General features: G+C 41.8%; 1 protein-coding gene across 8 annotated transcripts in view; it reads left to right on the plus strand.

The window, feature by feature from the left end:
* The window catches only part of DAZAP1 (DAZ associated protein 1), a 39172-nt gene extending 14183 nt beyond the window's left edge, over window positions 1-24989 (plus strand). Inside the window, exons 4-14 of one of the 8 annotated variants that reach the window (XM_083182899.1) lie at window positions 5568-5734; window positions 7290-7355; window positions 7561-7674; window positions 10642-10690; window positions 12825-12907; window positions 14994-15147; window positions 19560-19589; window positions 19681-19830; window positions 19926-20102; window positions 20448-20506; window positions 24507-24643. In XM_083182899.1, coding sequence (XP_083039025.1) covers window positions 5568-5734; window positions 7290-7355; window positions 7561-7674; window positions 10642-10690; window positions 12825-12907; window positions 14994-15147; window positions 19560-19589; window positions 19681-19830; window positions 19926-20102; window positions 20448-20485 — 1028 coding nt within the window. In that variant the 3' untranslated portion in view covers window positions 20486-20506; window positions 24507-24643. Of the gene's footprint in view, window positions 1-5567; window positions 5735-7289; window positions 7356-7556; window positions 7675-10641; window positions 10691-12824; window positions 12908-14993; window positions 15148-19559; window positions 19590-19680; window positions 19831-19925; window positions 20103-20447; window positions 20507-24506 lie in introns of those variants that run through there. The other 7 variants (XM_083182908.1, XM_083182891.1, XM_083182873.1 and 4 more) reach the window with 7 other exon arrangements.
* Window positions 24990-25285: the final 296 nt, after the last annotated feature.

A 25285-nucleotide genomic window follows, 5' to 3' on the forward strand; every position in this document is an offset into this window, starting at 1 on the left:
TTTCTGTGCTCCAGAGACCTTTTTATTTACTTGCTGCTTTGAGGAACAGGGTGCCATTTTTAAACAGAACCTGGCCTCTGCGAACACTGCTCTCTGCCGGCCCACTGCGGATGTTCCCTTAAAATCTGACTGGGGCTACTGCCTTCATCAGCAATGAGGAAATTGGATTTCGGCTAGCAGCTTTGCACCCTCCAGTCACTCCTCAGGTACTTCTCAACCGGTGGAACTGGCTTGGGTCCAAGGCCTGACCCAATCTGTACAGAGTTTTGTACAGGTGTCATATTCTCTGCAACATGCTTTAGGTGCCCTACCCTTAAGCACTACTGTACAGCGTGGCACCTCACATGCCTTAATTAGGGAAGGATCTACAACTGAGGATTCCTCAGATAAAGAGCCTCAGGCAGACGCACTGCTTGAGGATCATGCCCCAGCTGAGGATGTTACCATGATGAGGATCATATGACTCAGGCCAGGGTGGATAGTCTCGTTAAATCTATTTGGCTAATCTTAAAAATTAAGGACACCAATTCTCAGCCTCCTTCTAAGGCTCTTGTTTTAAACTGAAAAAGATGGATCCAGCGGTATTTGCCTCCAAAGTATCGGCGGCCATTGTGGCAGCAAGATGTGCTCTTTGGCTCAGGTATGGAAACCCGATAACTCGAAGTTGTTGGAAGCCTTACCATTCTCCCTATCTGTACTCTTCGTGCTGGAATTGGATAAGATTATGGCTTCTATCACTGCTTCAAAATCAGCTTTCCTTCCTTCTAGACAGTTAAAAATGAGGCAACAATACTTTTTTGTTTCTTTCGGCCACAAAATAAGGTGAGAATCCAGCCCCCTGCAAGGATTCAACCCTCCTTCTCAAAGCCACAGAAGAACAAGCCCTGACAAGGCTGGGCTGGTCGTCGCCAAGCCCATAAGCAGGCTGAAAAGCTTGCTGCCTGACACCAAAATCCCGTTCTCTGCTGTCTCGAAGGTAGAGGTCAGCTTCTTCAGTTTGCAGACAATTGGCTAAACTCAACATCGGACTCCGGGGTGTTGGGTGTGATCACTAAGCTATTCCTTCACGTCTAGGCCTCCGACCCAATTCTACACCATGGGTCTTCCAAAGGACTCATTGAAGGCCGCCGCCCTTGAGACAGCCATCTCAACTATTAGTCACTGGTAATAATTCCTGTTGTCCCAAGCAAATGGGAACAGGTTTTTATTTAAATCTCTTTATGATCAGCAAACCGAACGGCTCATTCTTTCCAATACTTAATCTAAAGAGACTGATCCTTTTTCTTCGTGTGCCAAATTTCGGATAAAATCCCTCTGGTCCATTCTACACTCCATTGTGCCGGAAGACTTTATGGTGTTCCTGGATGTACAGGACTCGTATCTCCACGTGCCCATAAGACTGGCACACCAGTGTTTCCTCTGGTTCGCGGTATTGGATCAGCACTTCCAATTTCAGGCCCTACCATTCAGCCTTTCGACAACCCCCTGCGTTTTCATAAAAGTAATGGTGGCTCAACTTCACCTTCAAGAGGGAAGAATTCTTCCCTATCTCAACTACCTTCTCCTCTTGGCTCACTCAAAGATTCTTCAGTCTCATTTACAGTTAACGATGGACCTACTCCAATCTCAAGGTTGGTTGATCAATTGGAGGAAATCCAGCCTCACCCCAACTTCCATGATACACCTATGAGCGTCCACAGACACACACAGTCTTTCTAACCTGCAACAAGAGGATGGAACTGCAGACCTTGATACGATCCTTTCTAAAACACTGCAAAGTATTGATCCACATGTGTATGAAGGTGGTTGGGAAGCTTGTGTACAGCTTTCCCATGGTGGAGTTTGGCCAGTTCCACACTCGACCTCTCCAACTTGCCCTACTGGGGCGTTAGAATCGCTTCCATCTCAAGACACAGTTGCTGATCTTGTAACGGGATATTCGAATCTGTATCTCTGTAATGGTGGCTCAATTCGTCCAATCTCACCAAAGGTTGCTCGTGCGACAGTCACAAATGAGTGATGGTGACCAGAGATGCTAGCCTGCACGGATGGGGGGCGGTGGTGGTGGAGAATCACTCCTTTCAGGGGCGTTGGTCCTGCCACGAGGCCACCCTTCCTATAAATATCTTTTTATATATATATATGTGTATGTATGTATTGCCAATCGGGGACGTTGCTTCACTACAGGTCAGTGCGCATCCAGTCAGACAATGCAACGGGCATTGCATACGTGAATCACCAGGTTGGCACAAAAAGCTGATCAGCAATGAGAGAAGTCGCTCCCACTCTGATATGGGCTGAAAACCATTTACTAGCCTAGTCGGCATTTTACATTCCCGGGGTGCTAAATTGGGAGGCAGCTTTTCTGAGTCAAATGTTCACTCGGGGATGGTCCCTTTTCTGTCAGATCTTTGGGGTCATCCTCAGATGGACCCAATGGCCTCCCAACATAACAGGAAGCTACCCTCTTACGGCTCCAGATCAAGAGACCCTCAAGATTGTCTGGTAGATGCCCTGACGGCTCCTTGGTTGGAGGATCTACTTTTGTGTATCCACTTCGGCGTGGAGATGATTTTATAAACCCCGAAGCGTGGCGTACTTTACATGTATTCCGCGTGCCCTCTCGGGGTTCGCTGCGCTTGCCACACTTTAAAAAATCAACTCCACGTCGGAGTGGATAGTGGGGTATGAATAGGTCTGGAGGGCGCGTAACGCGGGGCATGCTGCGCTCTCCACACTTCGGGCTGGCGTGGATAGTGTGGGTTTCAAATGGAGGCATTTGCCAGTATGCAACATTGAGCACTGGCAAATGCCTCCTTTATTGTGCATGAGACACACTTGCGTCCGCATAACCCACTTTGTGCAGGAGACGCACGTGCTAACTTACCCAGTCTCCCTGCAGCAGACACGGGCAGGGTTGCTGTATCCTGCCGCAATAATTACTGAGAAGCAGGAGCGTCTGAGATGCACCTGCGTCTCAGACAGCTGGAGCGCCTCTCTGCCGGCACCTACATGATCCCCTCTCAGCCCGTGCAGGGGATCTGGCGGTTACCGGCGCTGTGAGAGGCGCTCACTAGGCTTGCCGGGGACAGAGCCATGAACGATGGGGACAGAGCCGGGCTACTGCTGAGTCACTGCGCTAACTACGCTAGGCAGCCTTTGGGCTACACTGACAGCGTAGCTTAGCCTACGCTGAAAACGTAGCGTAGGCGGGCGCTGTGCTATTACACAAGTACCCATGTTTCAACTGCCGACCTTCGGTGGTTAATTTAGTTGACCCAATGACTCATACCCCACACTGACCAGAACTGAATTGCCCCAAATGCATTACAGCCACTGGGAATGTTGCTGCATAAGTGTTTGCATATAAGAGTTTTGTGCCAGGCAAGGAATGGTATTAGATTATTATGAGGATGTTTTCGTGTCACCACATCCCCATATTTAACTTTCAAGAGGAGTATTGTTAATTGGGTACTTGTGTATTATAGCGGCGCCCCCGATGTTGGTCGTACTATGTTTTTATCGCATTGCATGCCATACACCCGATGGCATGTAGTGTCCCCGCTAGGCTGTTTTAGCAGGGCGCTGCGCCCTGCCCGTTTTTTAAAGGGCAGAATGCGCCCTGCCCCTCTAGCAGCGCCCCGCTAAAACAGCCTGGTGCCTGCCCGACTCCTTGCACGGGGAAGCCCAGCGCCGCCTTAGACTGCGATGCCTAGCGCTTCCCCGGCATCAAGGCACCTTCCCCCTGTGGTGACAGCATCTTCAGCGCGGTCGGGCCCGCCCACTTTAGTGACGCCGCCGGGCAGGCCCGCCCACTTTACTGACGCCGCCGGGCAGGCCCGCCCACTTTACTGACGCCGCCGGGCAGGCCCGCCCACTTTAGTGACGCCGCCGGGCAGGCCCGTCCACTTTAGTGACGCCGCCGGGCAGCCAACCCGCAAGGGGCGATGTGACCGACGCGATTTTTCCGGCACGGCCACCCCGATGGAGATCGGTGTGGCCGTGCTAGGAAACAAGTACCGAAAATTGTATAAGCACCCAAATGGGTGCTTACAATGTTAAATGCACCCCCACGCCACCCCTAAACCCCCCCCCCCCCCCCCCCCAACATTAAACGTGAACCGGAAGCGTCGGCGTGGAGTTGAGAATATAAAGTGTGGCGAGCCACCGAGCCCCTTCACAGGTATCCGCGTCCCCTCGCGGGCTTCACAGGTATACGTGTCCCCTCGCGGGGCTCGCTGCGCTCGCCACACTTTATATTCTCAACTCCACGCCGACATGGCTAGTGGGGGTATGAAAAGGTCGTAGGACGCGTACCGCCGCCCCTCGCGGGTTGGCTGCGCTCGCCACGCTTCGGGTTCACGTTTATAGTGGGGGTGCATTTTAACATTGTAAGCACCCATTAGGGTGCTTATACAATTTTTAATCGCATCGCATTGTATGCCATATACAATGTCATACAATTTTAAAATTGTATGACATTGTACAACATCGCGCGATATCGCATACCATCATATGCCTTATGGTATACGATGCGATGGGCGCCGCTATAATACACAAGTACCGTTAATTATTTGTGAACTCAGTACTTCACTTTGTACATTCAATAGCTGGAGTGTTCTAGTTAATCTCAGTAATGTGTACATATTGCAAAAAGATGTGCACTGGTTGTACATTTTGTCTACCTACATGGATCTGTTAATCTGATTTGAAGGTTCCTATGCCTGTAGACCTTCAGCAAAGTTTGGCACACATACAATGCAAACACTGCAAGAGTATATCTGGCTTGTTTTGTTTGTTTTTCTTTAATACCTTAAATCTTTTTGAATTTTTGCCCTAAGTACTTTTGATGTTCTGGACAGGCATAAGAGCGTGACATAATGTGCTTATACTTTTACTGTAATGTTACCTGTTAGCAATGGTGGGACTACACTCCTGTGGGAAAGGAACCCAGTGATGCAGCAAATGTGTCTACAGATAAATGTCACTACAGATAAATCTCGATCAGTGCAACGGTATAGACCAGAGCATTTCACTTAACACACATATTTTTTGCTCTCATCAGCTGCATATTGGAAATAGAAGGAAGGCGTAAATACAATTTAACAATGAAACTTGTGAAATGAGTGAGTCCCACCTGGCAATATTGTAGAGGGGGCATCTGTGGCTATTTCTATTGATTGCATTGTTGCTTTATGTGGGCTCGAGTAACTGCAGGACACATCTCTGCTTGCCTTCCTAGAGTGCAAGCAGAAATGCTCCCTTAATTTGCCTAGGGCCATCTAGGCAAAAATAAATGCTACGATCTTTACGTGCCAGTAGTCAATTGCGGGTCATTTTTTTTTTTTCCATGTTGGCAATGTTGTTGGGGAGTTAGGAAGGTCCCTTGACATCCATTTTAACTCTATCTTAGTTTATGTTCTTGAAATTGTTGGTAATTTGAATTTTATTTTAGTAGTGCTTTAATCGTGAATGTCATTCCAATGGAATCTATTTTGTTTGTTAATGATGGCTATGGGTACATTCATAATTCAAAATTGACTTTGTCCCCCACATGCTTTGTACAGAAACCCTGCGCAGTTATTTCTCCCAATATGGTGAAGTCGTAGACTGTGTGATAATGAAAGACAAAACAACTAATCAGTCAAGAGGCTTTGGATTCGTAAAATTTAAAGATCCAAATTGCGTTGGAACGGTCTTAGCCAGTAGACCTCATACATTGGATGGCAGAAATGTAAGTATAAATCTGTAGCATCAGGTTGTTGTGTCAGATACCCATTTCACACTAAACCCACGTTGCAGGTTATACAGATTGTGACCCGGGTTTAACCTTTCATATTACCCAGGTCGAATTGCCAGGTTGGTCAACCCAGGTGATTAGCTGTTGGCCTTTCACACTGCATCTCGACCCGGGTCATACGTCGCCGTGTCCAACACAGCATTAACCCGAGTCCGAGGTGTCATGTGAAAGGGGTATAAGAGTTGGTTGTTTTATTACTGTTCTGGTTACTTGAATTTACAGTGACTTTATATTTAAAGTGAGCATATGGTAAGATTATATATGAATTTTTAACATGGTAAGTGTGTGATTTATCTTGTTTCTGTTTATCACTGTTCCCGAAGGAATTATTATAGGCCCCATACCAACCAGAAATAAACGGTGCATTTGGCAATCGCTATAACTAGTGTTCACAATAGCTTAAAAGAACACTATTTAGAAATGAATGTGTTCAACCAGGTAAATGCAGGAAACCCATGTAAGCTGAAATGTGTATGGTGATGCTTAGGTATACTAGAGGTTTATGATCAGTTGTGCTTAGTTCCCAATAGTATATGATCACTTCTCTTCGAAACAAAAGTATGGTCTGGGCCACAGACCATTAATAATCAATCTTTGGCATCACTACGAGAAAGTAACCATCTTTTGTTTGGAATACGTTAAATACAATAATGCTACACAACTGGTACTATGTACAATATGGATAAACCAAGAGTAGAAGGGTTTCTTCGGATTTGCTTCAAAATTCTGCCTAGTCATGGCTGCTTTCAGTTAAGGCTATATAAAGCTTGGGTGGGGGCTCTCACAAGCCAGCCCTGTATAGATGTTTCCCTCTGGACCTGGGAGATGAGTACATTTATCTGCACCTTATTGTGTTGGATATAACTGCACAGTGTACAAACTCCTGGCGAATTAAGACCCTAGGCAGGTGGCTGCAATAACCCTAGGGAAGGGGGGGGGGGGGGGGTATTGCGCTTACTTGGGGAAAAAAATAAATATCTACAATAGTGCATTGATATCAGAATTAATTATGCACATTAAAAAAAAAGCATAATGGATGATTTAGCACGGTTGTAGAAATTCAGGGGCTCTGGCTCCACCATTTTATTTTGAAGACCTATTAATGGCAATGTTGCAGACCAGCTTCACCATCTAATAGAGCATAGACCTTTGTTTTACTGGATGGTGCAACCGCCCTGCATTTGTACATCATTTTTCATTTACATAACAAAGGTTGATATTTGTAAAGTGAACTGATCCACAGATGCTCTTCGATTTTATATTTAACATAATATATATGTTCAGTTTAGTGGTTCTTATTGCTTATTTTTATTAGTGTTTACTTTGGTTTTAAAGGGCAGACTCAAGGTTGCTTGCATTTTTTTTAAGAGCAAGTCAGTATTTTTCAAAATTTACCACCTCTATTAGTATATGTTTAAAATCAGTGGTTATGAGCTTCAATGCTAACTGTGAAATCAGGTGTATTGATAGAACAATACTTTAATTACAGATTGATCCAAAGCCATGTACGCCCCGGGGAATGCAGCCTGAGAGGTCGCGGCCTCGAGAAGGATGGGTAAGAGTTGCATGTTCGAGAACATTATAATCATTGAATGGTGACTATGGAAATTAAATGTAGAACAATATTTGTATTTCAGGCGTTTAATGCTGAAGTTGAATGAAGAGCTAATATTTTTACACATAGCTCTTGTTTAAGTTTGCATGATTCAAACATGAAAGTGAGTGTGTGACTCGGAAATGTGTTTTGTTTACTTGTACAGCAACAAAAAAGTCCCAGGGCTGAAAACAGTAGGAGTAACAAGATTTTTGTTGGTGGAATACCCCACAACTGTGGCGAAACTGAACTTAGAGATTACTTCAAGCGTTTTGGAGTGGTAAGTCCATTTGATAATTTGTAGATGAGTGAGGTGTTGCTGAGGATACCACCTACCATTGACACTTTATTTTAACAACTTCACTTACCAGAAATATATGGTTTACATACCATATATTTTTCTCTTATGATAGTTATCACTGTATTTGGCATTGTTTAACTTGTGCATTGTCAATAATTTGCTTATGTGAAATGTACGAAAAAAAATTTGGGTATTTGCCAGGGCAAGCAGTACTTTCCCGTGTCCTGTCTCAGTGTGAAAGGGTCTTTGTGAAATTCCCAGGTGTTATGCCCTGGGAATCAGACACAGATTTTTTGCAGGGTTTTTCCTGGATAATACATGGGTGTATGGCAGTGTGAACAGCACAGACCCGGGGTTTTCTCATAAAATGCAAAATAGCTAGTTCATTGGGGGATGTAATCATGTGATACAAATTTCCCAACACCCAATCAAATTCCACACACTTGTTGGAAGGCAGACCATGGAAAGCAGTGTGAAAGGGGCAGACACGGGAAATTCCCGGGTCTGAGGTGCAGTATGAAGGGGGTCTGGAAAAAAAGGAATAAATTCCTTTTGGAAGGAATTGCGCTAGGGAGAGTGAGAGCAGCTTGATGTTATATGGCAGAAAAAAGTACAAAGTTTAACAAGCGCTAAGGAAGAGGGGGTGGGTGGGTACCGTAGATATAGAGTGGAGAAAATAGATAAAGTAATGGTAAAACTGAAAATAAGTAAAATTATAAATGAAGGGGGTCTGTTGAGCTGAGAAGCTCTGTTCCCCCTCCAAAAATCCAGCAAGAAAGTTATTGGTATTCAAACACTGTTGTAAAAGCACATCAGCATCACACATACAGGTACATACTAGGACAGGCATGTCCAAACTATGGCTCTCCAGCTGTTGTGAAACTCCAAGTCCCATCATGCCTTGCCACAGTTTTGCTATTAGGGAATAGTGTTCCTTCTAGGAACTAGGGCGGGAGGGGGTCGTACCGGGTCTGCCGGCGTCACTGTTTTGGGCGTGCCCGGGCCGCCGACGTCACAAGAGGCCGGCGGCGTCACGCACAGGGGCGGGCCCGGCCGGCGGCGTCACGCACAGGGGCGGGCCCCGGCTGGCGGCGTCACGCACAGGGGGCGCATCCTGGCCACCCGGACGGCTGTACACTTCCGGGAAAGTGCCGGGCATCGCTAAGTACATTGACGCTGGGCTTCCCCGATCACAACAGAGGGGACAATGCAGGCTGTTTTAGCGAGGGGCAGGGCGCATTTTGAACTTTAAAAATCGGGCAGAGCGCAGCGCCCCGCTAAAACAGCCTAGCGGGAACACTAGGGAATGTTAATACTATGGCAAGGCATGCTGGGGATGTGTAGTTTCACAACAGCTGAAGGGCCATAGTTTGGACATGCCTGTACTAGGGTTTTGTCAGGAGCCAATTAAACTAACCCTATATTTTGGGAGTGTTGCAGGAAACTGGAGTAACCCAAGGGAATTTGACCCCCTAGCATTTACACTATTGTATTTTCCCAGAAAAAAAGCTTCTGAACCACATATCCAATGTCAATTCACTTGAAATACAATTGGGGTGTCTGTATGGGCCTATTTGGTTTAAATTATCTTTTGAACTATAGGGACCATGTGTATTTAATTCTCTTTTGAGGTTAAGCGTTTTAAAATAACCACCATTCACAATGTGGCCCTTTTCCATTCCTCCATAACCCACTGCTTCCCTATCACAATAGCGCTCACTTCAGTTACCTCACGTGGCGGCCATTTTGCCATAACTTGCTTGGGTCCTGTCTTTTTTTATTTTTTTTTTTATTATTGATGATGGGTTCCAGGAGCAAAATAGTTTGAGAAACCCTGCTGTAATGTTATACCCCTTTAAGACAGAAAAGTCTGAAAATCCCGGCAAATACATGGCATTTCAAATGCTGTGTCATTTTGCCGGGAGCAGACTGACCCCCCTTCACACAGAAGAACAAATTACCGGGTTGAAAATTTCTACCCAGTAATTTGCTGAATAACACTGGTCAGAGACACAGGATTTATGACACGGGTATGCCCTTTCACACAGAAAAAGGACCCGTGTTATTCACGAAATTACCGGGTAGAACTGCTTCACCCGGTAATTTCGTTTTCTGTCTGAAAGGGGTATCATAGAGTTCATATTTGAGGCCCAAATAGAAGTGATATTTCCACTCAAGTCCAGTGATCTAATGGCAGTATGGGCCTGGTTGAAAACTTTTAAGAGCTATTAATACTGTTGCAGCTATCTAGTCAGACAGAGGCACTTCCATTTTTTTTAGAAACCTAGCTGTTCAAGGTGCCACACTGGGTGCTGATACTGAGAGATATTGGAATCCACCTATTAGGGGTTAATTAAGGGTTCGTGTGCAGGCCGTGCCCTGATATACCCTTGTTTTGCTAGAAAGCTGGCATTGGCTTCCAAGACAGCCCAATTTAGCAACCTCTTAAGAGGGCATGGACAAATGCATGATGATTGGGCTGATGTACCCACTGTTTACATCGCTCATTCGACAACTCATTGTTAGAGGGTGGGACAGGCCCTAGTAGTGGTTGTTGTTGAGCTCTGGTTACGTAGGTCTAGGTTTATTCAGCAAGTTGCTGTTTCTGCTGTTGCTAATTCAATCATTATTTTTAGCATTCTATACTCTGTAATTTTATTTATGGTTATTCTTTTGGCTATATGACCATATAAAGACAACCCAATATGCATCTTTCGTTTCTCTTTATATATTATATATATTTCTCTAGGGTTATCGGAACAATTTGGTCCACATCTTCCTTGATTTTACATGAGAATTAGTGTTCCAATTATATAGTAATTTATCCCTAAACTCAATATTTAATTTTATGGCAAGTAATATGGAGCTATGGTTAGGGTCAACATGTGTTCTGGAAGTGTGTGCAGATTTTTGTTTAATTGTATTATATTTTCTTGTGTTTTACAGGTTTCTGAAGTTGTGATGATTTATGATGCTGAAAAACAGAGGCCACGAGGTAAATGAAGGCTGATTCATCTTTCCAATTTCTATCATTCTCATCATTTAGATGGCAAACAATTTTACATTAATTAAAGCTTTCCACATTGCCTGTCTGCACATGCCCAGGGATTAATCCCTGCTCCATTCTGCATTGGCAATGTTTTCCTATTCTGTACAAACTGACAGCATTTGTAAATTGAACTGGAAATGATGAAATGTATAATCCGCAGGTCTACTTCTGCTGCAGGATGCATTTGGGTCATTTGCAAGCTGTGACGTTTGTGTCTCAGACATCTGACATTTTTCACTTTACATAAACTTTTTTTTTCTAGCTGCCATCTTTGCTTTTTCCTTTGTTACATATGGATGGTCCTTCTGAAATAGCAACACACCAATCAGAATACCGGCTATTCTGCATTGTGTGTTCGGACCATTGTGCAAGTGTCCCTTTGATGTAGTCTGTTATAAAATTCCCTCCTGAGCCCAGGTCACATGCTGGTACTGGCCACAGTACATCCATCGCCTGTTCCATGCAAACAGTCAAAATTGTTTGCCTTCTCAATGCCCTCCTAATCATTTCATCATTAAGACCCATATGGTTGCGTGCGCCTTACATTTTAAGCTAAGCTAAGTTTATAGTTTGTTCATTTTACATTCTTACTCATGTAAGTTACAGTAAAGTACAGTATTGTTAAGTTTGTTTTTGTTTGACTGTGATTAATGTTATCTCTCTAGCTTTTTTTCTCTAGGTGTTTAAGCTGTCACTCAGGTACAGGCCAGTTCTGTTAGATAAGACATGGGCACGATGAGTTTGGGGTGTAAATGAAGTGTCGGCTATATTTGACTACACGGTCTGAGCTGTTGTGGCTTTTTTATGTATTTTAGGAACTATGGTGATTCTTTGGCTTCAAGGTCCATCTACTTTTGTGTATTTCAGCAAAGCTTTAAACTTAAACAGGTCTAGTCTAGGTTAATTTTCCCTGTACTGTTCCTTCACACACTCCAGTTATTCTATGTTGTTGTTTTTTTTTTTACATTAAATATTTTGTTTAAATATCGAACATTGGGGTAGATGTATTATAAAAAAAAATACTAAAAAAAGCAAGAGTGATGGTGATAAACATTCAACCAATCAGCTCCTAGCTGTCAAGTTATAGGCTGAGTTTTAAAAAATAGCAGCTGATTGGCTGGATGTTCATCTCACTTTATCACCCTTGCCTTTATCTCATTTTAACGCTTAATACATCTCACCCATTATTTGTAAATGGCAAGAAAGCGTGCTGATGATCTGTTACACCTGTGTCTTGTTACTCAGCATTTTACACAACAGATGAAAGGAACTCCAGTTTATAGTAACTTTCTGGATGTATGTTTATACTACTGACTATAATAGATTTTATGCCTGGTTTCACTTGACCAAGAGTTATAGATACGGAATTGATGAACTGTTTAAGAGCTTGACTTCGAAACTGACTTGATATCACTGGTTTTCTGCGTCATTCAGTACAAGTTAGTGGTTTAGGTGCAGCCCTGCTGTTGCTTCATTTACACCTCACTCCCTGTAGTGTGGGAAAGGCAAACGTCCTCTACTGAGTATTATTTTCATATGTTGCTGCTGACTGCAGGTTTTATCCTGCTGGTTCTCAGCTTGGCCTGTATCTTTGTGTATTCATATAGCTTTTTCTCCAATACAGACTCTGGGCTTTCCCAACACTGTTGGGAAAGCTTTGACAGTCCTTAACTGTTATAGATATTGTAGCTTTGTTTAACGCTTTAGAACAATATATGGCTGCTGTCAGCACTAGCTGCAAGTGAAATGCCACCAAGGGGGAAGCAGCAGGACAATGCAGCGACTTCACAGCACTTATTCCTCACTAAGGCGGTGAGGAAGAAACACTTTGATTTAAAAAAAAAAAAAAATGCTTTCATTTAATCAGTCACTAGGGTAACGCTTTGCCTCCTGTGACTAGAACAATTATTTTTATTCCACCTCTTCAATTCTTATCACAATGCTTACAAGAAAGCTGTGCCTGGATTTGCTACAACCTGTTCCTGCTGCTGAGGCCTTGGTTCTGCTCCTAATACTGTTCATCATCCTGTTTTGTGTCACAACACCCTGCTACCTTGATTCACTCTTCGTCGTTGGCTAGGTTTTGGATTTATAACTTTCGAGGACGAACAATCAGTGGACCAGGCTGTCAACATGCATTTTCACGACATCATGGGCAAAAAAGTGTGTAGTTGTAGTTTTATTTTACCTTAAGACTGAACTAAGTCTTGGGTAGCAGTCTGTCCTTGGTGATTGGCCAGTAGTATATTTTGCACTAGGTAGCTGTGGGGTGGAAGCATAGACCATTATATTTATGGTGTTTGACAAGAATAGTGTGAGGTTTAACATTTAATTTATTCAGAATCCAGTGACTAATTTTCACTTCACGTGTCACTGGTGTTGTGTCAGGAAACATGGCCTTCAATGACATTCTGCTACCTGAGGCTTGGTTTGATGCCACTCCTTCTGACGTCATGTGTACTTCAAATTTTGACTAGGGGTATGGGCTTTAATACCTGATCTCTTAGTTTTACTTATGTTTTCAATTTCTTAGACCTCAGGAAGGACTGGTTGCTGTTATTGTTTCATTATTGGGTCACTTACTGTTAATTTTTGGTAAAAAGAAAAAAATGTTTTTTAGTAGTTTAACCATTCTGCAGTAAGGTGATCTATTCATACTGTGTTGTAGTTCCATCTCCCACATAAAGAACTTTTAGTGAAGTTTAGGCACACAAATAATTACAAGTTCCAAAGAACCTTGTGTTTCTTGTAGGGCAGTCACCTATGTTTGTCCCCTTTTACAATATAGATTGGGTGCAGCTTACATCAATACATTTGATAAAATTTCAGTTTGTTTGCAACAAAAGCTTATTTTCTATGTTAGACTTTGTTTAAGAAATAAGATAACAAATATATCCTTTAAAATGGAAATTCCCATCAATATTTGAAAAGCATTTTAAAGACTATTAAACACAAGTGGAAGTTTAGACCTGTGTGGAATATCCAACGAAAAATTAGTTCCAAAAGCTTTTATACATTTTGTCTGATGGCAGGGATATCTGTCACGCTCCAGTCCCTGCCTCAGTCTTTCCCCCAAGCAGCAAGATTACTTGCAACTACATGTATCTTTTTTAAGTATGTACCAATTAATGAGAAGACCAGTCTGTATAGTGAAGAAGCATATGGTAGTTTTTTTCTGGTCTCTTCTAGATGTTTCTAACCTGGAAATTTAACCAACAAAAAAAAATGGTACAGGTTGAAAGTGAACAAAGACATTGGAAACCCTGCTGTTTACCCTTAGTGTCAGACCCTAAATAAGTTCAGTTTTGGGACCATGTTTCAATATTTTGGTGCCATTTGAATTTTGTTTTTGACAAAATAAATTGATTTGGAGATGTGCTGGCATTAATAGTAACTTTTTTAATGGCACTTATTTCTTCAAAATGAGTACAACTAGTACAGTGGAAAACATGGTGCACAGGCTACAGCAAAGTCCAGATATATTAAGTCTATTTCATGTTGTCCCTATAAAACTCCAGTTGAACGCTTTTCCATGCATGGATATACAACACGTAAAGAAAACATTGTTCTGCTATAATCTAATGTAAACTAATTTCAAAGGAAGCCGCTTTTTAGTATCGCCAACATACATTAAGGACTATAAATCACCCGGGTAACAACACAGTATGAAGACTATGCTTCTTATTGACCAAACTGTCCATTTTGTATTACTTGCATGTTTTGTTTACTTTTTTGTTAGATATAGTGTAAGATTCTCTTACCACATCCATTCCCTCTGACATTATTTGCGAGTTAATTAAATTGAGATTCTTAAAGCGTTAGCCTGGGGAAGGTAAGTCTTTATCTTCCATTAGTTATTTCTGGTACAGCCAATCAGCAGTCTCCCTAGAAACACTCCAACTCCATCCTCTTAAGAGATTCTCATATCACATGGAGTGCACTTGTATCTTTTTCTGGTGAACACCAATAAAAATGCCTTAGCTGGACATCCACAGGGCTGTACCTGAATATGGTTTTATACTTGTATTTTTTTTATTTATTTATTTTGAGCCATGTTAATAATCCCTAGTTTACCAAACAATTTATCAAGCCATATATTGTACATGTTAAGTATTTCACTGACCCACCTATTTATATATAATTAAAGTAATAAGCTAAGTTTAGTTGTAAGTATAAGTTTGGGTACAGTGGGAGGGGAGAGGGCAGGAACCATTGAGCTATTCTTTGACCACTTTCTGCCTTTCTTTAGGTGGAAGTGAAACGTGCGGAGCCTCGTGACAGTAAAAGCCAATCGCCTGGTTCTCCAGGATCCAACCAATGGAGTAGTAGAGCCATGCAGAGTGCAGCCAATGGATGGACAGGGCAAACTCCTCAGACGTGGCAGCAGAGTTACAGCCCTCAGGGTAAGACTCCGGGAATTTTATTAAATACATTTTTAAGAGCATGAAGGGTATTATCTGGGCTCCCATGTTAAATGCACCCCATTTTTTTCATACCCCTACTATCCAACTACGCATGGAGTTGATTTTATATAGAGTGGCGAGCCACCGTGCCCAAAGCGTGGCGAGCGGACACGGTCTCATAAGAAAAACGGGAGCCCAGATATTGCATAAGTACCGAATGAAGTTTAGGATGTTATACCAAATTTTACTTATCTGCTTTGGTAACAGTAAAACTTTAAATATGAAATTGCATAAATGACTTTTGGGGAAAAAAAACAGAATGGGAAATATTTACCCTTATGTTAAATTCTTCAGTTATTACACAATAATTAACACTTTATAATTAAAGCAGGATGGTCATACATTAAGTGCCGCAAGGGATCCGCAGCACCCAGTTAGAGTACATAAAACAAGAACCAGTGATTGACATTTTAAGACCGTATAAGACAAATGCAGGTCATATATACATATATGCCCAGACAACACTGAACTATGTGGCAGAAAACCAGGGGATTTGATGCTTTCTATGGGACTATGGAAAAGGTTTAAATTAGATAAGAAAATGCTTATGAAGGAAGAGAGGGCCCTGCATGTGAGAGCTTACATTCTAAAGGGTAGTGGTGGAAGAATTAAAATGAAAACATATGGTCAACAAGACATGTTTAAGTAATGGAGAACTACATTTTAGTTTTTTAAAACCATTAAGATTACACTGGAATTAGTACTTAATACCCAGTGCCTTAAATATTTTGATGGATCGGAAGCCCTTATTTTTGATAAATGTTTTACTGGACTGAACTAGACAGTCACACATACTTGATTAAATAGGGCAAGCAGTAGTTTGACATTTAGCAAAATAATGATTATTGGATGCTTAGTGGCTACAAGTAAATCATTCTCTGACTTTTTACCTTCCCTTGGACTACATTTATGTTTGGTTTTCCTGCTTCTGCCTAGTTTTTGTTATAGCCTTGTTTGTGTCCATATTATATACTGTATTTCTCCACTTAATGGTTTTCTAACCAGCTCTTTTGCGGATTTTACTTTTTAGGTAGCATTAGATCTAAGTAGCATACTGCCATTTATCATAGTAGTTAAAAGCCCACCAAAATGATGCCCTAGTACCAGCGCAAGTATACAGGTGTATACAATAGCTCAGTAATGTTTTTGTTATTTGGTGGTTTAGCAACACTAACGTAAACTTGAACTGTTGCTTAAGCGGTGAAACCGGAATATATAAAATACCTTAAAATGCATTATTTGGATAAATATAAAAAAACGTCTGGTGCTATATTTTTAAGAGCAGAGAAGGACCCTCTTGAAGGCCAAATTTTACATCTGTAATTCATATGATAGTGATCTATAGCCAAAAAATAGGAAAAGGGCAGTGGTGTACTTCAGCCTTTCATCAGGACTGGAAAACCTAAAGGCATAACCTCTGGTAAGGGATAAAGGTGCCCATACACTGTGATGTACACTGTACCCTTGAGCTGCCTGGGACCTACATCACGTGCGGTCATTTCCCTAGCGGTGTATCGCATGCACCCCTCTCCCTGCCGCTGGGAGCGGGGCCAAGTCAGTGGTCGAACAGGCAGCGGTTCTGACCTCCGTTTCAGTTCCAATGCACTAGTACCTCAAACACACCCGATTTTAAGGGTTAAATCGGACAAGTGTATGGACACCTTAAGAGGTCAGTTGAAAGGGCTGAAGGACTCCGCTCACTTACTAGGCAGTATCCGTGTAAGGCAAGAAGCTGTTCTTTGAAAGACTATAATCTAATCTGTGCTGGTCCCAAGTAAGGGGCAGAGCCAAAAGCCTGCCAAAGTTAAGTCTCCTTTTGCTTTAAAAGAAAAGCCTGCTTTTATCTGACCAGAGTACCATAGCAATGATTTTATATTTCCTACCCATTGAAAGCAGTAGGGATGTTTATTTCTTTTGTATATTGTCTGTATTTTAGTTTATTCTCCTAATTCCTGTTTTACCCACTGTCCATTGTATTCTGTCTTTGTAATGTCTGACAAAAAGGCTGAATCCTCATCTTCACCTAGGCAGGTGGTATAGCAGGAATCTGACTCTTACCTGAAGAATGCAAATTAACAGAAGATTCTTCTCTTAAGGGCTTGAGGCAGTGTCACACCCTCAATCAGAACACATAGGATCTAATTTCTCTTACAGTTTCTTTTGAAAGACTCAAATTTTTAGTCCATGTGGGCCTAACCTGATAGAAGGTTTAAGATCTTAAGCCAATTATGATAATTTTTTATGTCTTAACAGCAGCAACATGCTCCAAGACCAATAACCATTTATATTTTAAATGCTGTCCTGCTTAAAGATATCTTGGATAGGTGTTAAAAAGCCTTTTTAACATCCTTTTTTTGTTTTTGTTGTGATTTATATACTTTGTAGATCAATTATGGCTTCTGCCTAATTAGTCCAGTGATAATTGGTGAGGAAAGCTTTCTAGAGGTCTATATAGGTTGAGTATCCCCTATCCGAAATGCTTGGGACCACGAGCATTCCGGGTAGGGGAATTTTTCGGTTTTTGGAATACATTTTTTTAGCCATACTTACCTGTCCCCTGATGGTGTGCGGTGGTCCCTAGGCGTCCACGCAGTCACAGGGCGTCCACAGCAGACCTCCGGCATCTTCTCCAGGGTCTCCAGCGGTCCCAGGAATGCATTGCGCGAGTGTGTGCGCGCACCGGTGACGTCACCGGCACGCGCGCACACACTCCCGCAATGCATTCCTGGGACCGCTGGAGACCCTGAAGAAGATGCCGGAGGCCTGCTGTGGACGCCCTGTGACTTGGTAAGTATGAAAAGAGGGGATGCGGTCATTTGGTCTACTGCATTATGGTAGAAAGTCATTAGGTCGACATGACTCTAGGTCGACATGGGAAAAGGTCGACATGATTCTAGTTCGAAAGGTCATTAGTTCGACAGGTCATTAGTTCGACAAGGTCATTAGTTCGACATTGTCTATGTCGACATTCACAAGGTCGACATGGAGTTTTTCACTGTTTTTTGAGCCAACATGTGCCGACAGGCGGTATTTCAACCCCTACCATCCACTAGGGCGTGGTGGGAGAATAAAATAGTGTGCCGAGCGCAGCGAGCGATGCGAGGGGATGCAGTGCACTTTAAACTGTGTCCATGTCGACTGTGTTGACATTCAGGTAAAAAAACAGTGAAAAACCCCATGTCGACCTTGTGAATGTCGAACTAATGACCATGTCGAATTAATGACCTGTCGAACTAATGACCTTTCGACCTAGAATCATGTCGACCTTTTCCCATGTCGACCTTTTCCCATGTCGACCTAGAATCATGTCGACCTTTTAGCATGTCGACCTAATGGATTCGACCTAATGACTTTCTACCATAATGCAATAGACCAAATGATCCCAACCCGAAAAGAGTCTTAGTGGGGTTAAAAAAAAAATATATTTTTCGAATGATTCCAAAAACCACAGTTTTTGGAATAATTCAGATAAGGGATGCACGGATACGGGATACTCAACCTGTACTCCATTAAACTCAGAATTAAAGCCTTGAATGTTGGCCATTATTGTGGATTAGTATTTTGGCCTCAGCATGACAGACCTTTTAAAGGTGCTCATACAAGTTGTGATAACGCATCGCATTGCACACTGCTTATCGCAACGTGTATGGGGGGCACCTTTAGACATGAGGCTCACCCAAAAGAATACTGGATTCCCTTAGGTGGAGCCATCACCAAAGGAGTTAAAACTTCTTCCTGGCTGCAGCACAGGCTCCTCCTCCCCAATACCCTGCCTGCAGCCCCAGCAAGCCAGTTAGTTTGACAGTTCTTTCTAAAAAAAAAAATCTAGGTTTTGGTCCTTTCAGCTTTTAGGAAGACCAGGGAAAACTACTTTGCTATATATGGATGCCCACAAAAGGAAGACCAACCTCAAGCATTTACATCTTGTTTCACCATGTGGAGTAGACTGGTGTCACGATGAGTATCGGTCTATTACAGGGGACCGCATTTGTTAAACCTGTGTAATGTAGCATCCCCCGCGCACCATCCTCCAGCCGCCCTGCTTCCTTTTTGATTCCGGCAGCCGCCAAGATCGAGGCGTCTGTATGCCCCTTTAGATATCCGATTGACTTGCTTTTAACTTGATCATGTTCTGAATGGATTAGTGTTAAGCCTTTAACTAGTTATAACGTGGCCAGCTCAATAAAGACATTTTTTAAATGTATAATATATACTATGTACACTCAATAATAGAACTTTATGTATGTTCAGAAGATTTTTTGATACTTTTCTAAATGACTTGACATCCATTTTGCATTTCATGGTGTGTGCCACTTACTAATTTTTTTTTAATTTGCTTGTTTTACCCTTAGGTATGTGGATGCCAACAGGACAGACAATTGGTAAGTTATCAGCCATACGTTTTTAAAATGATTGTATGACTCGGGCAATTCACTTCATCCTCTCCTACCTTCTTGGTTCTTCCTAATGTAGTCTTCTCCACAGGCGGGTATGGGCCTACTGCGGGCCGGGGTGCTCCTCCTCCACCTCCGCCTTTTACTCCCTTCCTAGTGTCAACTCCTCCTGGAGGCTATGCTGCACCACAGGCCTTTCCACCGGGATATGCAACGCCACCTCCATATGGTAAGTGACATATTTATTTACTCTTATGACAGACCCTCCTGTAAGGGAAACTAATCCCCAGCCATCCCTGTATATTTTTCGCTGTGTTATTGCAGGCTATGGCTATGGCCAACCCCCTCCCCCTCCTGATCAGTTCGTCCCATCAGGAGTTCCTCCACCGTCTGGTACTCCTGGAGCAGCGCCATTGGCGTTCCCTCCACCCCCAGGGCAGTCAGCTCAGGATCTCAGTAAACCCCCTGGTGGTCAGCAAGACTTTGCTTTTAGCCAATTTGGTAAGTGGTGTCCTTGTACAAGTTCTGTCCCTGTTTATGTCATTTGGGTTTGGCTGGGTGGGCTGACAGTCTCTTGAAACACAATCTGCTGCCCAGAGAACTTGCTTGGAGCCTTACTTGTGTTTTATTAAAAATGTACATTCGAGACTTACTGCCCTTTCATCATATATATAATACACTCCCATGTCCGTCCCATCCATTACCATAAAATCAGAGTGCACCACTCCATGTCTAACCTTGCCATGCACAAAGCCCATTGCCTGGCTGGGTGGGATAACAGGTTGGGGTTGTAGTGCATGCCTTAACCATCCCACGTAAAAAGCCTGAAGAAATCACTCTTTCCAGGAAATGCCTGCTTTGTGAAATTGTCCGAGTGGATTTGAGCTCTCTGAAGGACAAAAAAGGTAAGAGATGGTAGGTAGTGGTAGAACATCCACCCTGATTTGGAGGCTTGTGGGCATCGCACACATTTACAAAAAGCAGTCTGACCACCAGCTGAAGTGACACAGGCATGTCCCAAACAATTCATGATACCCATATCTCTAGAAATTCTAAAGTGTAACGAATGTTTTCTGCTTGGATATCTTTTTACAAATATTATTATTTTTTTTTTGTTATTTAATTGTTGACTTTTTATTTTTGTCTACATTGCCGAATATTAGTGAGATCACTGTGTCCCAATGACATTTGGATACTTACATTTTAAACTGCATTGAATCCTTTGCCTGAGTGAGGATTGTAGGATAAGAGCCATGAACCCAAAATGTATAAACTACTATTAGTAAGCCACAGGTATAGAGGAGGAGGTATGTTTCAGAGCGACTATGTATTTCAGTTCTGTGTTATACACATTTCTACATGGCTTCGGTAAACTTTCAGCTGAACTTCATAAAAATAACTACACTTAGCCCCACAAATGATAATCCTGAGCAACAAAGCCCAAATGTTGTTTGCCTGTGGTACAGGCAGGATCTTGGGGGATCCACAACAAGATAGCATTAACACCAGTGTAAGTTACTCTTGGCTACTGGTTTTGTATATTTATTTTTATTATTGTTTTGGTATGAGTAGACTTCTCCTTAAACCTCACCACCTGACTCTATATACATAGTATGTGCTTTTTGAGGTTGATCTAATTATGTATTTTTTCAAAATATATAATTGCATAGTGTCTGTAGTAGATAACATTTTTAGATTGAAATAATCTGAAATCCTTTATCTTTAAGCATGGTTTAGAGCAAGCCATGATATGGTTAAGAGGATTAGAGTTTGCTACATATAGCTATTATGAGACAGGCAGACCTTAAGGTGCCTACACATGGTGCGATGGTTGCCATGATATGTGCCATTAATCTTCATAAAGACTTAGATATTAAATTGGGAATAGTTTTAAGATGTAAAACCGAAAAGTGTGACAACAGGTCGACCCCAAATGGTCAACAGCTACAAAAGGTTAAGTTGAAAATGGCTGACAAAAAAAAAAAAGTCAACAAAATGCTTTTTTGTATTTTGTATTTTTCACTAAATATGTGCCAAATTTGTGGAAACACGTACGCTCACAATGTTTTGGACCATTTCACACGCTCTGGTTTTGACCGGATGACAATAAGCCGGACGGGTAAAAGCAGTGCTGAGATTATAATTAATAGTGAGAGTTTAAGGGTCCTATCACACGTGCTGGCTGCCATGTAGCAGCCGGATCTATCCCCTGAAAAGTGCAGTGTCCATGTTAGCATGATGGTGACTAACACAGGCAGGTGGGGCCTTTCACATACACACCGTTTTTCAGTGTGTAGCTGCAGCTCTTCCACGCCCCCCACTGTGACATTACATTGAAACCCTGCCACAAGAATTAATATGACAAGCATAGAAGAAGTATATAAGTATTTTATGTATTTCTTATAAGCACATCATTAAGTCTGGCTAAAAACCGGTGCATGTGAAAGGCACTGCCATCCGGCAAAAATAACAGACGAAGTTTGTCTATCTTCTTGCTGTTTTTTCAAAACCGGAGTGTGTGAAATAGCCTTTCAGGTTACTGTTCCCAATATTACGCTGGATACACACTATAAGATTATTTATCCAATCTCAAACAAAGGGGAGGAGACCTGGCCTACAGTCAGGTTACATTTGTTAAAATTCACAAGGTGATATGCAAGCAGAATGCTGCCAGGATTAATGGCAATAACCTTAAGTACAGTAGACTCTGTGGTATGTAAAATAAAGGACATGTGCAGTATTATGCAATCCTGAAAAGAGAGGAAGGAAACTGTATAAACAGATTTATTAATGCACATAAACTTTTTACTGGTGACAGTTATTATGCACAGTTTGGCGTGAAAAGGGGGTGAGGTTTTGAGGTGACAGCCTAGCAAGGCTGTGAGTCTGAGACAGTTTAAATAAACCTCAGTGGTGGTAAATGGAAGTCTGCAAGCACAGACAAAGTCACTCTGAGCCGGGAGGAGACTTATGGTGTGTACACACTGTCAGATGTGCCTTCAGATACTATCCACGATCCGATCGGATAGTATCTGAAGGCACATCCGATTTGCATACAAGTAGTGCAGATATGTCTTTTTATATGCATCTTCACCGATAAATTCCTATTGAAGTATTTTGAGTGCCGCCTCTATGTCCGCAGGGAGCACACCAGCATACCACGGATTGGTGATATATATTTGATTGACTGTCTGTTTTTTACTTTAGATCTAGCATCGGTATACCACCAGAAATAAATATTTTGACCCTTTATAGCAGATTTTTCATTTATTTAGACCCTTTATAGCAGATTTTTCATTTATTTAATGTGAAGTGTTAATTTTTAATCCCATTGGTGCCCGATGGTGATCCATAAGTGCACATTTACTAAGCAGTAGATTTACAAAACTTGATTTTTACATTATTTTACTAGCCATATTTAAAAAAGCAATAATACATACAAAATCAGGCCAATTGTTTTGGATTTCATGTTGCCTTTTTTTAAATACAGAATGCTGAATTTGTAAGAATCAAGTGTTTTGTACACTGATTAGTAGAAATGTCCCATAGGGGGTATTTATCAAAGCCAGGAGAGAGATAACATTGTTAAAGTACCAGCCAATCAGCTTCTCTCATTTTTCAAACGCAGCCTGTAAAATGTAAGGTATAACCGGATTTTATGTCACATTTATATCTCCATTGTGCACTTAATTAAATGCCCCAGTTAGTTTCTCATATTTAGATAATTACAGCAGTCCCACTAAACAATAATAAAGTAGTCATGTGGTGATTAGTGTCCTGCAGGCAACTGTTAATGTTTTTACTTCAGCTCATGGCTTTGGTGTTTCCCTCTCCTTATGTGTATGTCTACTAGAGTAATTATTTTTACTATTTGCATGTATATAACGTTTACAACAGTAGAGTGTAGCTTTGATGTACCGGACCTTTGTGTTAAACTGCCAGCAGTGTAATAGCTGCACAACAGTCTCTTGGTGTAAAGCTAAATACAGTGGGATCAGCAGAAAATGCATTAGAGCTTGACCTTTGTTACTAATGTACAATGTATTTAGGACAACATTAGCCCAGTTCTCACACACAAGGGGAACGTTATAATCGGCCAGTGTGTATCATGTGGACATAGTATAAACTTTGCTGTTGCATTTAAAATCTACGTGTTTGGTATTTAGTGGGACAAACAGAATCATGTAGATTAAAAAGCTATTTTCTAGGGTACTTTTTTCAATTCTACGATTTGTAACCTGGAGAGAAACCATATAAAACAGTGATTCTCAACTCCAGTTCTCAAGTCCCACCAACTGGTCATGTTTTGAGTTTGCTGCGTCAATAATTATCCCCCCTCCTTTCACTGACGTATATTCCCAAAACCTGATGAGAACCACTGAACTAAGCAAAGCCCCAATTAGGTGTAAAAAGTGTGTAGGTCAGTGACCTGAAGTGAGCTGAAGATGTGAGCACCAGAGTACATGGGTTGTGTGTTTTGGAATTGAGCTTTGAAGGGTATTGGCTGCCCCTTCACGGTTATAGACTGGAATTTGCTGATAAGCCATATGTATAACATCAAGTAGATTGGCTTGTTGCAAAGCTGCCAGACTCTGAGCTTTTTAAAATTCCTTACTACAAAATAGGAGGGTTAGAACCATTGAAAAAGAAAAGGAATTTTTAAGTGAGTAAACCAAAAGAAGTTTGCCTGTAAGTTGTTTTTTATGCTTAAATGCTGGCTACAATGGCTATATGCTGGTAAAAGTGATGCAGACCAAGGTGCAGGAAAAACTTCATGCATTATGTAGTTTTTTTGCATCTCCATCTATTCCTAGTTTGCAATTACTCCATAGTTTCTTGCTGAAACTGCATGAATTTGTTACCTGTATAAATGCCTAATCTTTTCTTTTTCTTTTTTTACTATAGGATATGGACAGGATATGAGTGGGTTTGGACAGAGTTTCTCTGACCTCAGCCAACAGCCCCCCTCTTATACGACAGGACCCACTACACCAGCATCGGCAGGCCCGGCCGCTGGGGGGAGTGGCTTGGGACGAGGGCAGAATCACAATGTGCAAGGATTCCACCCTTATAGACGTTAACATAAGGGAAACGTGTGCACAGTGGAGACTAGGACACATCCACCTCTGAACTTGTGACAATCGCCTGGTGAAGACACATCCTGCTAGTAGAGACTTGTGGAGGTTGTAAGTTTGAAGGAAAAGCTGTGGGTGTTTGGACAAGAGTTTTTCCATCACTTTTGACCCAGCAGCACAAATAAAGCCAATGAGTCACTGGTTCCAAACAGGGTTTTGAAAACATCTGCAGCTTTAATGGAACTCTTCAGGTTTATTGGTTCGTTTTTTTTTTTTCTTTTTTTTTTTTTTTTTTTTTTTTTCTTTTTTCTTTTTTTTTTTTGTTTTTTTTTTTGAGGGAGGGGGGGGGGGGATTTTTTTCTGAGCCTTTGTTTTACCATAATTGTAGACTTTTATGTTTAAAGATATAAAATATATACATTTAAAGATTGTGAATTTTTTAAAAGAAAATTTTCTACTATGTATGCAGGTTTATTTTTTAATTTAATGGCAGGGTTTCCGGTGACACTGGAGTTCAGAAGAATTTTAACTCCTTGCTTCTAAATATATTTTTTCTTTTTAATTTTATTTTACTTTGGGGGTTGTGGGTTGTTGAGTGCAATAAGTCAA

This window comes from Crinia signifera, chromosome 1 (assembly GCF_055691185.1).
Source record: "Crinia signifera chromosome 1, ASM5569118v1, whole genome shotgun sequence".
Lineage (NCBI taxonomy): Eukaryota > Metazoa > Chordata > Amphibia > Anura > Myobatrachidae > Crinia > Crinia signifera.